General features: G+C 43.2%; 1 protein-coding gene across 1 annotated transcript in view; it reads right to left on the reverse strand.

Moving 5' to 3' along the window:
* The window catches only part of LOC126236562 (NPC intracellular cholesterol transporter 2-like), a 29,590-nt gene extending 14,258 nt beyond the window's left edge, over positions 1-15,332 (reverse strand). Inside the window, exons 1-2 of the mRNA XM_049945973.1 lie at positions 15,182-15,332; positions 5,966-6,073 (exon numbers count right to left, since the gene is read on the reverse strand). Coding sequence (XP_049801930.1) covers positions 5,966-6,073; positions 15,182-15,260 — 187 coding nt within the window. The 5' untranslated portion in view covers positions 15,261-15,332. The remainder of the gene's footprint in view (positions 1-5,965; positions 6,074-15,181) is intronic.
* Positions 15,333-18,231: the final 2,899 nt, after the last annotated feature.

The following is an 18,231-nucleotide window of genomic DNA, read 5'->3' on the forward strand; positions in this document are numbered from 1 at the left end:
TTTCATCAATTAAATTCAATATTTCTTCTGTTACCCAAGGATTTCTATTAGCCCTCGTCTTCTTACCTACTTGATCGTCTGCTGCCTTCACTACTTCATCCCTCAGAGCTACCGATTCTTCTTCTACTGTATTTCTTTCCCCCATTCCTGTCAATTGTTCCCTTATGCTCTCTCTGAAACTCTCTACAATCTCTGGTTCTTTCAGTTTATCCAGGTCCCATCTCCTTAAATTCCCACCTTTTTGCAGTTTCTTCAGTTTCAATCTGCAGTTCATAACCAATAGATTGTGGTCAGAATCCACATCTGCCCCTGGAAATGTCTTACAATTTAAAACCTGGTTCCTAAATCTCTGTCTTACCATTATATAATCTATCTGATACCTTTTAGTATCTCCAGGATTCTTCCAGGTATACAACCTTCTTTTATGATTCTTGAACCAAGTGTTAGCTATGAGTAAGTTATGCTCTGTGCACAATTCTACAAGGCGGCTTCCTCTTTCATTTCTTCCCCCCAATCCATATACACCTACTATGTTTCTACATCTACATCTACATCTATACTCCGCGAGCCACCTTACGGTGTGTGGCGGAGGGTACTTATTGTACCACTATCTGATCCCCCCTTCCCTGTTCCATTCACGAATTGTGCGTGGGAAGAACGACTGCTTGTAAGTCTCCGTATTTGCTCTAATTTCTCGGATCTTTTCGTTGTGATCATTACGCGAGATATATGTGGGCGGTAGTAATATGTTGCCCATCTCTTCCCGGAATGTGCTCTCTCGTAATTTCGATAATAAACCTCTCCGTATTGCGTAACGCCTTTCTTGAAGTGTCCGCCACTGGAGCTTGTTCAGCATCTCCGTAACGCTCTCGCGCTGACTAAATGTCCCCATGACGAATCGCGCTGCTTTTCGCTGGATCATGTCTATCTCTTCTATTAATCCAACCTGGTAAGGGTCCCATACTGATGAGCAATACTCAAGAATCGGACGAACAAGCGTTTTGTAAGCTACTTCTTTCGTCGATGAGTCACATTTTCTTAGAATTCTTCCTATGAATCTCAACCTGGCGCCTGCTTTTCCCACTATTTGTTTTATGTGATCATTCCACTTCAGATCGCTCCGGATAGTAACTCCTAAGTATTTTACGGTCGTTACCGCTTCCAATGATTTACCACCTATGGCATAATCGTACTGGAATGGATTTCTGCCCCTATGTATGCGCATTATATTACATTTATCTACGTTTAGGGAAAGCTGCCAGCTGTCGCACCATTCATTAATCCTCTGCAGGTCTTCCTGGAGTACGTACGAGTCTTCTGATGTTGCTACTTTCTTGTAGACAACCGTGTCATCTGCAAATAGCCTCACGGAGCTACCGATGTTGTCAACTAAGTCATTTATGTATATTGTAAACAATAAAGGTCCTATCACGCTTCCTTGCGGTACTCCCGAAATTACCTCTACATCTGCAGATTTTGAACCGTTAAGAATGACATGTTGTGTTCTTTCTTCTAGGAAATCCTGAATCCAATCACAAACCTGGTCCGATATTCCGTAAGCACGTATTTTTTTCACTAAACGTAAGTGCGGAACCGTATCAAATGCCTTCCTGAAGTCCAGGAATACGGCATCAATCTGCTCGCCAGTGTCTACGGCACTGTGAATTTCTTGGGCAAATAGGGCGAGCTGGGTTTCACATGATCTCTGTTTGCGGAATCCATGTTGGTTATGATGAAGGAGATTTGTATTATCTAAGAACGTCATAATACGAGAACACAAAACATGTTCCATTATTCTACAACAGATTGACGTAAGTGAAATAGGCCTATAATTATTCGCATCTGATTTATGACCCTTCTTGAAAATGGGAACGACCTGTGCTTTCTTCCAGTCGCTAGGTACTTTACGTTCTTCCAGAGATCTACGATAAATTGCTGATAGAAAGGGGGCAAGTTCTTTAGCATAATCTCTCCCTTTTCCTACTGACGAATTCCAGTCACCCATGACTATTAAATTTTCGTCTCCCTTCACTACCTGAATAATTTCTTTTATCTCGTCATACATTTCATCAATTTCTTCATCATCTGCAGAGCTAGTTGGCATATAAACTTGTACTACTGTAGTAGGCATGGGCTTTGTGTCTATCTTGGCCACAATAATGCGTTCACTATGCTGTTTGTAGTAGCTAACCCGCACTCCTATTTTTTTATTCATTATTAAACCTACTCCTGCATTACCCCTTCTTATAACCATCGAATTACATTAGGTGTCATCTTTACCTTCTCATTGTGTAAAGGTCTCATGTAAGGTGCGGATCTGACCATTTATTCTGCCACTTTACATACCAATTCACTGGTCAATGTTATTGTCACATAGTGTTCCTTCTGCAACTGCGCCTCTTCAGGAGCGCATTAGGCCCTGACTTTGAATGTGGGACCGCATCACACAGCGCAGGCAGAAGAGCTCGTGGTACGAGAGGATATTTGGCGAATGGACTTGCCTGCCCGTTCTCTCGGCTTAAATACTATCTAACACGTGTAGGATGCATTGTGGAGACGTACCGCAGCACATCTACATGCACCAACGACCACCAACCCGTTGTCAACCACGCTGGTGGAGGAATGGACCGTTCTACTACAGGAACTCCTTACCAACCTCAACCTTGCAACCAGCGTGGGAGCACGTTGCAGAGCAGGCATTACCATCTGTGGAGGTCACACACCTCATTAAGAACAATCTCTCTCCTTTTCTACTCGTAATGTCCAGGGAACCGTCGTAAAATGCGGAGCGTTCAGTGTAATTACTGTCTTTAAATCCAAGTGTCATTTCTGTTCGTCTAATTGCGTATTTCTTTCCGTTATCTTCCTTATTATACTGTAGCACATTTTTGTATTTATGGTTCAGGTTTCATCGAGCTTTGTTACTTGGCAATGGCGATGTTACACGGAACTGGCGTGCTGTCTCCTGGGAGAGATGGCGGAGGCTGACTAATCTTTTGATCGTTGTGTTTGTTTACGCAGTGTCCAGGCGAAGAAACCAAAGTTACAGATATTTAACATGGTAGTATTAATTTCCGATGTGAGGGTTCTGTAGAAAGTGACGTTTAGGGGACAACACGTGAAGTACATATATGAAGGGTGATCGTGTATTTCCTCTCCAACAATATGGAGACAGATTCAGAGAGAGGGATGATAACATCTGTGCAGAAGATACCTTGTCAACATGACCAACATAGTTCACCAGATTTGGAGAACAAAGAAGTTGCCAGAAGGAAGGAAGAATGCAATTATAGTACCAATACAGAAGAAGGGGGACAAGAGGGATGCAAACAACTACAGAGGAATATCGCTACTAGAGGTCGGATACAAGGTGCTGTCAAAACTATTGCTCAAGAGAGTAGAAGAACAGGTAGAAAGTACAGTTGGCGACTACCAAGCGGGATTCAGGAAGGGAAAAGGTTGTGTAGAACAGATACCTATCCTGAAGCAACTGATAGAACATAGGGCCTTAAAAAACAAAAAGACAGTAATAACCTTAGTGGACTTCACAACGGCATATGACTCCATCGACAGACAGACTCTTGTTAGGATCCTGAAGAACAGAGGACTTGATGGAACTACACAAGAACTCATAATAGAAATTCTGACAGACACAAAAGCGAGGGTGAGATTCAGAGAGGCACTGTCAGAAGAATTTGAGATCAAGACTGGTGTTAAACAGGGAGATGGATTGTCACCATTGTTGTTCAATATAGCACTGGACGAAGTGATAAACGAGGCAATGGGAATACCAAAGACCCATGTGGGGGACAAAAAGGACAACAGGGCTCAAGTGGACTGCCTAGCCTTTGCAGATGACATAGCAATGGTAAGTGAGACGGAAGAAGACGCAAAGACACAACTCGACAACTTAAGTAAGGTAGCCAGAAAGGTGGGACTGAGGATCGCCTATAACAAGACAAAGACATTAAACACCACTGCAAACTGGGAAACACTGGAAGGCACTGTGCAAATGGTGGACAAATTTAAATACCTGGGAGAATTTATAACAGGAAGGAACAGGAGCAAGGAGGGAATAACAGAGAGGATAAAGAAGATGAGGCAGCCTTCTGCATGGCGAGAGAGGTATACAATAAAAAGAATATATCCGCAGAGGCAAAGATAAGCCACTACAAGGCAACAGTGAGGAATGCAGTATTATATGCTGCTGAGACGATGACACTAGGAAGAAATGGGGCAGAGCAACTAGAAAAAGAAGAGAGGAAAAAAATGAGAAAAATACTAGGTACCAAAAGAGGTGGAGAGAGGTGGATGCGAAGACCTAGGGAAGAATTGTACTGGAAGATGAGAACAATATCCGGGGAAATCAGACTCAAAAGGGCAAGGTTTGCTGGGCATGTAGTTAGGATGAGTATGGACAGAATGACGAAGAGAGTGTGGGAAACAACAGGGAGGACAAGGGGAAAGACAGGAACCAAGTGGATTGTTGAACTTCGGGAGGACTGGTTGGAATTGGGGATCAAGGTCGAAGGAAAGGAAAATTGGAGGAACAAATATACACCAACAAATATGTCGGAGATCAATGACAGAGAAGAATACAGGAAAAGATTAGAATGTCACCAGTGGAGCCGCCAGGAGAAACGGAAACTGAAGCTCTCGCAAGAAGAGCGGGAGAGGAGAAGAGAAAGAATGAAGAGGTTCTGGGAGAAGAAGAGGAAAATGCAGTCCACGAAGGGGCTACCCGTGGTCCTACAGAGGCCGTAACGCAAAAAGAAGAAGAAGAAGAAGAAGAAGAAGAAGAGGTCACCTGTAGATGACCTATACCAAATAAATACACAATCCTGCAACTGGATCGGCAGCATGATCGAAGTCTCTGAACGCCGATCCTCGAGTATGTGAGTTTCCTTACTTTCTGGTCTTGCACTTTCATAGGAATTCTGATTGTATTTGTTGTGTTTAAGACGACTTTTACTTTGTTCGTTGGTCGTCATTGAGCTCACTTCACTTGTAGCTGTAACATTCCCGGTTGTTGGATTATTGTCTATATGATTTTCAGAGAAATATCCATCACTACCTTTGAATGTGAGTACTGTATAGCTACGTTTTCCTCGTCAAACTCCGGTCGCTGTGGCCGAGCGGTTCTAGACGCTTCAGTCTGGACCCGCGCGATCGCTACGGTCGCAGGTTCGAATCCTGCCTTGGGCATGGATGTGTGTGATGTGCTTAGGTTAGTTAGGTTTAAATAGTTCTAAGTTATGGGGGACTGATGACCTCAGATGTTAAGTCGTATAGTGCTCAGAGCCTCTTGAACCTCATCAAACTACTCGCTGACTGTCAAAAGCCACTAGTGCAAATATTATATCACTGATGCGAGTCCTTCGGCAAGCGTTTGTCTTTAGCGGAGAGAAAGTTTTTAGCAATCAGTATTCATCCTTCATATTTTAGCCTTCGTACGAACAGTACATAAAATTCGATTGCTCCCATCATCGCACATCGTAAATTACAAATAGAAATATATGTTGTGCTGAGGTATTGACTCAGGAACGATATGTTATCTAGCGAAGCAGATGTAACTTTCAAAAGTTTAATTAGTCTTTGAAACTGGAATTGTTGTTTCTGAAGGCGTTGGACTTGTATAAGTAATAAAAATATTATGACTGTAGACGGTGTGCTGTATAACGCAATAAGAACTGAGCTTGAGAATGTGAGTCACTTGTCCATATCCTATATCTACATATACACTCTACAAACCATTCTACAGTGCATCACAAAGTATATTTCACGCCTATGTTAGTCACCCTATGCCCAATGAACGTTGAATTTACTTGTAGAATGTTCGTTGAAGATCACTAAAAATACAAAATATCATCCTTCATAAAACGCTACCTATCAGGAAACTGTGTTTGCACAGTACTGTTGCGTTCTTAGTAGGCATAAGGGCTGCTGCACCTTTTATGTACTGTACCTGTGACGAAGGTGATGTTCCCCGACATGCTCTCTCCCCTGTAGAACACGCAGGGCGGCACATCACAGTCCAGGATGTCTACCGACACTGGCGGCGTTCCCGTCTCACCTGCAACAGGCATGGGAAGTGTTAGTATAGCTTCCTCCAAAATGTTAAACATCCTCAGTGCTAGTGGAGAAAACGAGATCAACTGATGAATGTTTCAGTTTGTGTTTTCAAGAGGTCCCGACAACTGCGATCACGTGATGTTCTTTTGAATTATTCGTTTAGTCATAATGAACCGTTTCGAGTCACACTCGGACATTGGCTATGCCAGTATACGAATGAAACTAGAGAACCGTCTCGAATGTGACATTAGGATTTTTGATCACCGCAGATGTCAAAGCATGTTTTGGGGTGTACTCCCAAGCTGACCAGAAGACCTGATAAGGAATCCTTGCGGTAGACGGTTCATTGCTCCACCAGTGCAGTTGAGAATCGACAGATGGCCGTTGGTTCATGAGCATATGCTGCAATACCTGTCCACAATGCATTCCACGCGTGCTCAGTGGATTTAAGTCTTGGGAAAGGACAGCCAGTCCATTCGCTGAATATCCTCTCGTTCCGAGAGCCCCTCCATCTGTGCTGTCCGATGCGGTCGCGCATCCGTGACAATGAAGTTAAAGGTGAATGGCCCCGGAAAAGACGCGTATGGGGTAGGAGTACAGTGTCGCAATAACGCTGACCGGTAAGTATACTGTGTCGAATCACATGTACGACATTATGGCCGTGCAACCTTATATCTCCCGACAACATAGTACCGGGACTCCAAACAGATCGTGTTCGACAATGCTGGATGCAGCCTCATATGGAGAGAGGGTGGAGCACACAATGCACTCAAGAACAGACCCTTGTAGTTGAAACAGCTGAAAGTTAGTAAACATCGTTTTCACCTATATGAAGTATAAAACAAACACGTCTATATATAAAATTCAACGTCCCGACTGACTGACTATATGACTCCTCATCGCCCAGCCCAAACCACTAAGCACAGAAACTTGAAATTGCAGACTCTCTATTGAGGCAGTTCTGAAGCTAACACTACGGAAATTGGTATTTGGTCCCTCAGTCAGAAATAAAATAAATACGTGTCTCATCATTTTCGGAAATTCAACCACTGTTGTTGTTGTTGTTGTGGTCTTCAGTCCTGAGACTGGTCTGATGCAGCTCTCCATGCTACTCTATCCTGTGCAAGCTTCTTCATCTCCCAGTACCTACTGCAACCTACATCCTTCTGAATCTGCTTAGTGTATTGATCTCTTGGTCTCCCTCTACGATTTTTACCCTCCACGCTGCCCTCCAATGCTAAATTTGTGATCCCTTGATGCCTCAAAACATGTCCTACCAACTGATCCCTTCTTCTACTCAAGTTGTGCCACATACTTCTCTTCTCCCCAATCCTATTCAATACCTCCTCATTAGTTACGTGATCTACCAACCTTATCATCAGCATTCTTCTGTAGCACCACATTTCGAAAGCTTCTATTCTCTTCTGTCCAAACTGGTTATCGTCCATGTTTCACTTCCATACATGGCTACACTCCATACAAATACTTTCAGAAACGACTTCCTGGCACTTAAATCTATACTAGATGTTAACAAATTTCTCTTCTTCAGAAACTATTTCCTTGCCATAGCCAGTCTACATTTTATATCCTCTCTACTTCGACCATCATCAGTTATTTTACTCCCTAAATAGCAAAACTCCTTTACTACTTTAAGTGTCTCATTTCCTAATCTAATCCCCTCAGCATCACCCGATTTAATTTGACTACATTCCATTATCCTCGTTTTGCTTTTGTTGATGTTCATCTTATATCCTCCTTTCAAGACACTGTCCATTCCGTTCAACTGCTCTTCCAAGTCCTTTGCTGTCTCTGACAGAATTACAATGTCATCGGCGAACCTCAAAGTTTTTACTTCTTCTCCATGAATTTTAATACCTACTCCGAAATTTTCTTTTGTTTCCTTTACTGCTTGCTCAATATACAGATTGAATAACATCGGGGAGAGGCTACAACCCTGTCTCACTCCTTTCCCAACCACTGCTTCCCTTTCATGCCCCTCGACTCTTATAACTGCCATCTGGTTTCTGTACAAATTGTAAATAGCCTTTCGCTCCCTGTATTTTACCCCTGCCACCTTCAGAATTTGAAAGAGAGTATTCCAGTTAACGTTGTCAAAAGCTTTCTCTAAGTCTACAAATGCTAGAAACGTAGGTTTGCCTTTTCTTAGTCTTTCTTCTAAGATAAGTCGTAAGGTTAGTATTGCCTCACGTGTTCCAACATTTCTACGGAATCCAAACTGATCTTCCCCGAGGTCCGCTTCTACCAGTTTTTCCATTCGTCTGTAAAGAATTCGCGTTAGTATTTTGCAGGTGTGACTTACTAAACTGATAGTTCGGTACTTTTCACATCTGTCAACACCTGCTTTCTTCGGGATTGGAATTATTATATTCTTCTTGAAGTCTGTGGGTATTTCGCCTGTCTCATACATCTTGCCCACCAGATGGTAGAGTTTTGTCATGACTGGCTCTCCCAAGGCCATCAGTAGTTCTAATGGAATGTTGTCTACTCCCGGGGCCTTGTTTCGACTCAGGTCTTTCAGTGCTCTGTCAAACTCTTCACGCAGTAACTTATCTCCCATTTCATCTTCATCTACATCTTCTTCCATTTCCATAATATTGTCCTCAAGTACATCGCCCTTGTATAAACCCTCTATATACTCCTTCCACCTTTCTGCCTTCCCTTCTTTGCTTAGAACTGGGTTGCCATCTGAGCTCTTGATATTCATACAAGTGGTTCTCTTCTCTCCAAAGGTCTCTTTAATTTTCCTGTAGGCAGTATCTATCTTACCCCTAGTGAGACAAGCCTCTACATCCTTACATTTGTCCTCTAGTCATCCCTGCTTAGCCATTTTGCACTTCCTGTCGATCTCGTTTTTGAGACGTTTGTATTCCTTTTTGCCTGCTTCATTTACTGCATTTTTATATTTTCTCCTTTCATCAATTAAATTCAATATTTCTTCTGTTACCCAAGGATTTCTATTAGCCCTCGTCTTCTTACCTACTTGATCGTCTGCTGCCTTCACTACTTCATCCCTCAGAGCTACCGATTCTTCTTCTACTGTATTTCTTTCCCCCATTCCTGTCAATTGTTCCCTTATGCTCTCTCTGAAACTCTCTACAACCTCTGTTTCTTTCAGTTTATCCAGGTCCCATCTCCTTAAATTCCCACCTTTTTGCGGTTTCTTTAGTTTCAATCTGCAGTTCATAACCAATAGATTGTGGTCAGAATCCACATCTGCCCCTGGAAATGTCTTACAATTTAAAACCTGGTTCCTAAATCTCTGTCTTACCATTATATAATCTATCTGATACCTTTTAGTATCTCCAGGATTCTTCCAGGTATACAACCTTCTTTTATGATTCTTGAACCAAGTGTTAGCTATGATTAAGTTATGCTCTGTGCAAAATTCTACAAGGCGGCTTCCTCTTCCATTTCTTCCCCCCAACCTATATTCACTTACTATGTTTTCTTCTCTCCCTTTTCCTACTATCGAATTCCAGTCACCCATGACTATTAAATTTTCGTCTCCCTTCACTACCTGAATAATTTCTTTTATCTCGTCATACATTTCATCAATTTCTTCATCATCTGCAGAGCTAGTTGGCATATAAACTTGTACTTCAACCACTAAGGCAGTAAAATAGTGGGTGAATTTGCTAGATTAACTTTTGTCGTGAATCTGGATGAGGAATCGCATGCCGACCTCCAGGTGCGGCATTTTCTCTTCGCCTTATTGGGGAAACCAGTTTGACGAGTGCAAGCTGCTGGTGCTGCAGCTCGTGCGTGTGCTGCACGGTACCCTCAAAGTCGCATTTCCGATAAGAATTATTTTCGTCGCCTTCAGGAAATCGGTAATCTTCGTGCCCAAGTAATGAACAGAGGTCGTCCAGGGACTAGTCGTACTCCACAAACCGAGAACGCGATTTTTAAACCGTTCACCAATCACCTCGGCGAAGTATCCGTGATATTGCAAAGCAGTTACGGGTGTCTCAAAGACTTATTGTTGAAGGGTTGTAGACGAAGACCGCCTTCGATGAGTACAGTTTCGTGAATGGCTTTTGTGCCAACTGGAAGATAACGGACATGCTATAAATAACTTGACATGGACTGACGAATCTAGCTTCACTCGTGAAGGTATTTTGAACCTCCGCAACAGCCATTTTTGGCCGTTGGGAACACAACCCACCACTCAGCCATGAACGTGTCTTTCTGGCACGCTTTGGCACAAACCTGTGGGCTAGAATCGTGGGTGGAGTGCTTTTGGGTCCTTACCCACTGCCAGACAAGTTGAATGCGCATCATTATGGTGTTCGAAGCTATGGTTTCAGCATGATGGTGCTTTAGAATGAATGTGCGTAACTATATAAATGAAGCGTTTCCAGGGAAATGGATTGGTCTTTGAGGTACAATGTTCTGTTGCCCATGTTCCCTGGATCTTAATCAACTAGATTTTTATTCGTGCAGAGACTTAAAAGAAAAAATTTATAGTACTCCACCCACAGATGTACACGACCTAACAGCTCGTGGGATGCAGTTGTGCCGCGTAGGGTCCAGCAAGGTATAATCCAGCGAGTAGCGAAGTGTTTGTGGATGCAGACATCTTCCCTAAAGTGAACGCTGCTCGTAGTCGTAAGTACCGTCTCTCTGAAGGCAAGCCTGGATGTCAAACGTACATGATGGAATTATCGTGCGTAGTGTGATGTGCAATCTAGTGCAGCTTACGATTCTGCTGTATCCAACATTATTTTCTGGTGGCTTTATTTGTTTCATGGACGAAACAAATTGGTCGTTTACGTCTGGAAGAAATTCGTGTTATGTCTTAATGTTTAAATAAAGATAACAAACACAAAGAAATATACAAGATAGTGTATTACTAAGGTGTAAATTGGATATAGTTTTTATGTTTTAACTGAATATAAAAAAGATTGGCGCGAACGCGATTCGAACATCGGCGTTCTCCACGGCATTTTCGTCTCACAGAGCTAACTGGACAGCTCCAGCAGAGTGCAGAGCTCATGCAGCCTGTTCTTCACCACGCTGCACACAGTTACAGCGTTGCCACACCTTCGTTTTTTAAATCACATTTCTGTTAAAACTGTTGGCGGGACTAGGTTTTGCTGGATACACTTTTGTCTTGAATTTGGATAAAAACCGCTTGCCGACCGTAGAGTGGGGCACGTCTTCTTCACACAGTATATGACACTCCGTTTTGGGAAGTGAGTTTCACTATTGTACGCCAGGGGAATGCTGGTATTTAGTTCAAAAATTGGTAGCCAGTAGGCAAAATAAAAGTGTGACTACAGCTTCAAGCAAATAATTTTTTCTTGCCCTCCCCCTACATATGATTTCTTGCTCAAGCGCTGATAGCTGGTATAGGTACAAACACAGGTAATGAACACTTGTATTACTACGCTAAGGACACAAGGTGAACTGTGCCTAAGCATTTCAGTAGAGACGTATGATCCACCAGCAAATCCCTCCTGCGACCAATGGGTTTCTTCCTAATTCTGCTCTTGTCCCCTTATCCAATACGTATTTTACAGTCATTAAGAGTGAAGCTACAGTCGAAGTATTTGTCATCAGGAGTATTTTTGCACGCTAAACAATATTACATTGGATGCAATGCTTTTTTCCGAAGATGGGCCGTCTACGCCTAATGGTAACAGTACACTGAATATGCTGCCTTATCATTAATTACAAATTAAGTGGCGGTATTGAACGGGAGATGATACGGGCGTTTGTCGATTTGCCACTGTCTGAAGACTCCACACGAACGAAGGTTGACTCCTGTTCTGCTTTGTGTGTGTGACTCTCTAGGACCACAACTCTGCACAGATCAGTATTTAACTGCTCTTCTCTTCTACTTCTCCTGATGGGAGGGGTCTTTGGTGCTCAGACAGATGAAATCATAGAAATAATTAATGAAATAATACTGAGTGGCACAAATGATGAAGGTTTTTTTAATATAAGAAAATTTGCTAGTATCAAATATTCATGTAATGTTCTTGAAGAGCCGGCCGGAGTGGCCGTGCGGTTCTAGGCGCTACAGTCTGGAACCTACGTCTACGAAACAAGTGACTGAAGAGTATACTAAGCCGGCCGCGGTGACCGAGAGGTTCTAGGCGCTTCAGCCCGGAACCGAGCGACTCCTACGGTCGCAGGTTCGAATCCTGCCTCGGGCATGGATGTGTGTGATGTCCTTAGGTTAGTTAGGTTTAATTAGTTCTAAGTTCTAGGCGACTGATGACCTCAGAAGTTAAGTCTCATAGTGCTCAGAGCCATTTGAACCATTTGTTCTTGAAGATGTAATTCTGGAATATAGAATTTTATCAGAGACCATCGGAAACAAGTGAAAAAGAAAAATTTAAATAACTCTACTAAGAAATGAAGAGTTACCTATGTCTCGTTGTGAGAAGAACTGTGGAGAGAGAACTGCCGAAAGCAGCAAAAGTGGCACCACGTCTTTTAAACATTTCATGGAATTGAAAGTTCGGCAGGCAAAGTTCGCACCACACTGCAGGCCGAACAGCAGTGACTGGACAGACGTAGGAAGAAGTAAGAAACACACGCAGGACAACTTCTGTCGGAATGAAAATTAAAACTCCACCCAGTAGTATGCTAAAGCGTTCTGATGTTCCTTCAGGAAACTTGGAGGTGTGCACTAAAAAAAGAAAGCTCAGAAGACGGCCAACTACCGCTTCGACTACTGAAACTACCCTTATTATTGCTGACCACACCTCCGACTACGGCCAACTAATTCTCTGACTGTTGACGACTCCATCTCAGACTAATACCAGCTACTTCTATGACACTTATACGCAAAATTTCCAGTCTGTATCGCACTTTCATTCTTCTAATTACCTGTTTCGACCGCTTGACATCATCACACCAATAAGTTAATCAATCAATACAACGTATTACGTCAAATACACCCAGTATAAGTACATATAGCCGGTACGACTAAGTACAATTTGACGTAATACGTTGTTGTGATCTTTTAAAATTTTCGAAATGCGTAATTAGATGAAACAGAGTAAGATCTAGACCTCTACAAAGCCGTCTTATGTTACATTATTCAATTCTCTTACAAACGGCGACTTATCTGCCTACTGTTGACCACTTCTCTTACTGCGGCTTACTACTCGTTTGACTACGTCTGACTATTATTCAACTACAGGTGACTACATCCATCCGCGCATGATGCTGCCTGCTTCTCTGACTCACTAGTGAGTATAATTGTTTCTATGTATTGCTAACACATAGAAAGAAGGATCCTTTATTGTATGATTATATGATAGCGGAACAAACACTGGTAGCAGTTACTTTTGTAAAATATCTGGGAGTATGCGTACGGAACGATTTGAAGTGGAGTGATCATATAAAATTAATTTTTCAAAAAAATGGTTCAAATGGCTCTGAGCACTATGGGACTTAACATCTTAGGTCATCAGTCCCCTAGAACTTAGAACTACTTAAACCTAACTAACCTAAGGACATCACACAACACCCAGCCATCACGAGGCAGAGGAAATCCCTGACCCCGCCGGGAATCGAACCCGGGAACCCGGGCGTGGGAAGCGAGAACGCTACCGCACGACCACGAGATGCGGGCAAAATTAATTGTTGCTAAGGCGGGTGCCAGGTTGAGATTCATTGGGAGAGTCCTTAGAAAATGTGGTCCATCAACAAAGGAGCTGGCTTACAAAACACTCGTTCGACCTATACTTGAGTATTGCTCATCAGTGTGGGATCCGTACCAGGTCAGGTTGACAGAGGAGATAGAGAAGATTCAAAGAAGAGCGGAGTATGCGTACGGAACGATTTGAAGTGGAATGATCATACAAATTAATTGTTGCTAAGGCGGGTGCCAGGTTGAGATTCATTGGAAGAGTCCTTAGAACATGTGGTCCATCAACAAAGGAGCTGGCTTACAAAACACTCGTTCGACGTATACTTGAGTATTTCTCATCAGTGTGGGATCCGTACCAGGTCAGGTTGACAGAGGAGATAGAGAAGATTCAAAGAATAGCGGCGCGTTTCGTCATAGATATATTTGGTAAGCGTGATAGCGTTACGGAGATGTTTAGCAAACTCAAGTGGCAGACTCTGCAAGAGAGGCGCTCTGCATCGCGGTGTAGCTTGCTGTCCAGGTTTCGAGAGGGTGCGTTTCTGGACGAGGTATCGAATATGTTGCTTCCCCCTACTTATACCTCCCGAGGAGATCAAGAATGTAAAATTAGAGAGATTCGAGCGTGCACGGAGGCTTTCCGGTAGTCGTCCTTCCCGCGAACCATACGCGACTGGAACAGGAAAGGGAGGTAATGACAGTGGCACGTAAAGTGCCCTCCGCCACACGCCGTTGGGTGGCTTGTGGAGTATAAATGTAGATGTAGACGTAGATGTTCAAGTTATAATAATCAATTCCAAGTAAATTTACATCTGATTAAAGGGGAACGTCGTCCTTTACATGCTTTTAGCCTAAATCAAGCTTCCTCGTTTCTGACAAGTAATTTCTTTTCCGGTACCTAAATTCAATACTTACTGCTTATTTAGGAGTAACTACGTTTCTATTGGAACCCTGTTTACTGATTAACTACACACTCCTCAGAACTGGACTGTGATATCATAAAGACTGTAAATGCGGGAGCACTTTAACGTAAGACGAGTCATTTTCTTACAATCACCATTTTAATAGCGACAACCGAGATGATCCAGCTGATCGTGGGAAACGGAACTAGATAGCCGTGTAGTCCCTTGTACATTTTCTTAAACAACATGATCGACGTCGAAAATACATGCGTTCATCCCACAGTATACTGAATTATGCCCAGAATGAACAAGCAAAGAACTTGTGCGATTAAAAATGTGGGTCCGTTTGTGACTCGTTGCTTTACAGAGGAAGCTGATTCTGCTTCACATATTGCAGTGTGAATCTCTGAGTTGCAGGCCCCTCTCCTCAGTGTCTGTTACTTGATACAACTGCCGGAAACTACTAACACGGTGTCAGTAGAAACAGTAAAATTAGCAACACTGCACTTGAGGTGACTTGGTGCGCGCAGCTGTGTACACAAAGGAGGGATGCACGTGTCCCGACGTCAGACATACTCACATGTTTGCACTGTGGTGGCCGATGCGGTGCTCACCAGCAGAAGCAGGCGGAAGGCAGTCCAGGCAGCAGCGGCACGCATCTTGCTCTATTGCTCAACTTTGCTTCTGTCCACCCGTTTAAAGCTAAGATACGTGGACCCTGTTATCGAGAAACTCAGTGATAGAGCCGTCCTCTTCTGTCTTGCGCAATATTTGTCGTCAAATCAACGTGCTCTTCACCTGCAAATCTTCCTGAGGGATCAGGTGACACCTGGCCCGGCTGATAGAACACTGTGAGAGGTCCTCGCTAGGGTGACAGCGGAAACCTCCACAATAATGAAGGCGAAGAGAATGGATTTCGATATGGTGGCAATGCGATCGGCGTCTCTTCACCAGAAGTGTGACCGGAATTTAAAATTCTGAAATTAACTCGTCCAGTCTTACCCACTTGTTTCCTTTTTTATAAACGTGACCCTGTAATTCAATTACACGGTCCAGTCACATTAATGTGATCACATGTCAAAAGCTCGACATGCTTTATATACACTTCACTGCTAGAGCCGTCACCTGACGTCTGTGAGTGGTCATTGCACGTTGACGTGTACGACAAAAGAGCGTTTTAGTAATCACAAAATTACTATGCTACCAATGATGCTACTACTCCATTCGATTCGAGGGAGACTTGTCTGAGATACAATACCCCAAACCCTAGGAAATCGGAATCCTCTAATCAACTGAATCACAAAATCAAATCTTTGCTTTGGCACAATCCACATTAACTTACTCCTAAAGCGAGAAGAGCTCACCAATTGGGGAAAACATCTAAAGACGAAAGAATTATAATTTTAACCACACAAGAAACAAGACTTTCAGATGAGAACACCGTGGATTTTGGAAATTACAGACTTTTATAAAGTAAAACTCACGCAAGTATCCTAAAAATACATCTCATCTGATTGTTGCATGCGCAGTTTTACAACTCATTCTTTTCTTTCCTTGAAATATGCGAATAATAAATACATTATAATTAATGCACACCTGCCAATAAGCAAGAAAATAAAACAAACGCGGAACATAAAGAAGCCATGGGAAGTGGTAGAAAATATAATCCCCCAAAATCGAAAAAATATGTGAATCGGTGCTCTTAAACATGCGGATCAAAGTGGAAGGAGACTAGCAGAATTTTGTAGAAAATATAATATCAAATTTACTTCAACTTATTTTGCGAAAAAAACTTTCAAAAAATTACATTGTGTTCAGTTAACAAGAATATAGGTGTTTTCTACATTGGAAGTATCGAAATCTCACTCCCACGTTACGTTCAAGTATGCAAAGGGACAAATAAAGAGACGATCAACTATCTGCCTCGAAAGAAACTAAAGCCTCATAAAATTCAGCAAAAGGATGCCAATAATCCTAAACTTCATATCAGTAAAATTCAATCACTGCTATTAGCAAACGAACTCAACAAAATTGAGAACAAACTGCCTATTGGCTTCTGTCTCGGTTTCTTCGGCCGACGTTCATCTAATGATTTTTCTGACGTTTCGCCAGCACGAGTGGCTGGCATTGTCAAAGCTTCACCCTCCATTGCCGGTGGTGAACTGGAGCCGAGCTCGCGGGCGCAGGCTATATGTACCTGGCGCGCCAACGTCCGAGGGCTTCTCCGCGGTCATTTCCGGTGCGGTTCTCCTCTTGCTACCTGCGACGGTCGTTCGCTGCAGTACGGGAAGCCAGGATCCGTTGACCTTAAGGCTTTCCTCTTTCTTGTTCAAACTGTTCGCGTGTTTTTGTATTTCTACAGCTTCTCTGAACAAGCGCGTGTGATAGTGCTTCTCTACAGCCAGAACTTCCGTGTCGGCGAATTTTATTACATGGTCGGTCTCATTCAGTGCGTGCTCTGCCACGGCCGATTTCTCCACCTGCCCCAACCTGCAATGTCGCTTATGCTCTTTGATCCTGGTGTTAATGGATCGTCCAGTCATTCCGACATAAACTTTTCCGCATGTGCATGGTATGCGGTATATTCCCGAGATTGCAAGTGGGTCGCCTTCGCCGATCTAAGACACTCTTTAATCTTCCTTGTCGGTTTGAAAATCGTCTTTACGCCATGTTTGCGCAATATACGGCCGATTCTGTCCGTCACTCTGGGAATGTATGGCAGAAAGGCCGTACCCGACAATTCTTTTTCCGGTTCCTTACTTCGCCGAGGTTTGGGCTCTGTTACACTTCTAATATAATTTGTGGAGTAACCATTGCTCCTCAGGACAGTTTCCAGGTGTTGCATTTCTCGTTTGAGGTGTTGCGGCTCACATATTCGTCCTGCTCTCGTTACGAGCGTACTAATCATGCCTCTTTTCTGGCTCGGGTGGTGGTTTGACAGTTTGTGCAGGTATCGGTCCGTGTGAGTCGGTTTTCGATACACGCTGTGTCCCAGATCTTCGCCGTCCCTTGTGACCAGAACATCTAGAAATGGCAGTTTCTTGTCCTTTTCTACTTCCATGGTAAATGTTATGTTGGCATGGAGGCTGTTCAAGCCTAAGGTGTGGTACAGGTACGTCGATGATACTTTCGTGGTGTGGAGCCATGGTGAAGAACAGCTCAGTGACTTCCTAAGACACTTGAACAGCCTCCATGCCAACATAACATTTACCATGGAAGTAGAAAAGGACAAGAAACTGCCATTTCTAGATGTTCTGGTCACAAGGGACGGCGAAGATCTGGGACACAGCGTGTATCGAAAACCGACTCACACGGACCGATACCTGCACAAACTGTCAAACCACCACCCGAGCCAGAAAAGAGGCATGATTAGTACGCTCGTAACGAGAGCAGGACGAATATGTGAGCCGCAACACCTCAAACGAGAAATGCAACACCTGGAAACTGTCCTGAGGAGCAATGGTTACTCCACAAATTATATTAGAAGTGTAACAGAGCCCAAACCTCGGCGAAGTAAGGAACCGGAAAAAGAATTGTCGGGTACGGCCTTTCTGCCATACATTCCCAGAGTGACGGACAGAATCGGCCGTATATTGCGCAAACATGGCGTAAAGACGATTTTCAAACCGA

The sequence above is a fragment of the Schistocerca nitens genome, chromosome 1 (assembly GCF_023898315.1).
Source record: "Schistocerca nitens isolate TAMUIC-IGC-003100 chromosome 1, iqSchNite1.1, whole genome shotgun sequence".
Classification (NCBI taxonomy): domain Eukaryota; kingdom Metazoa; phylum Arthropoda; class Insecta; order Orthoptera; family Acrididae; genus Schistocerca; species Schistocerca nitens.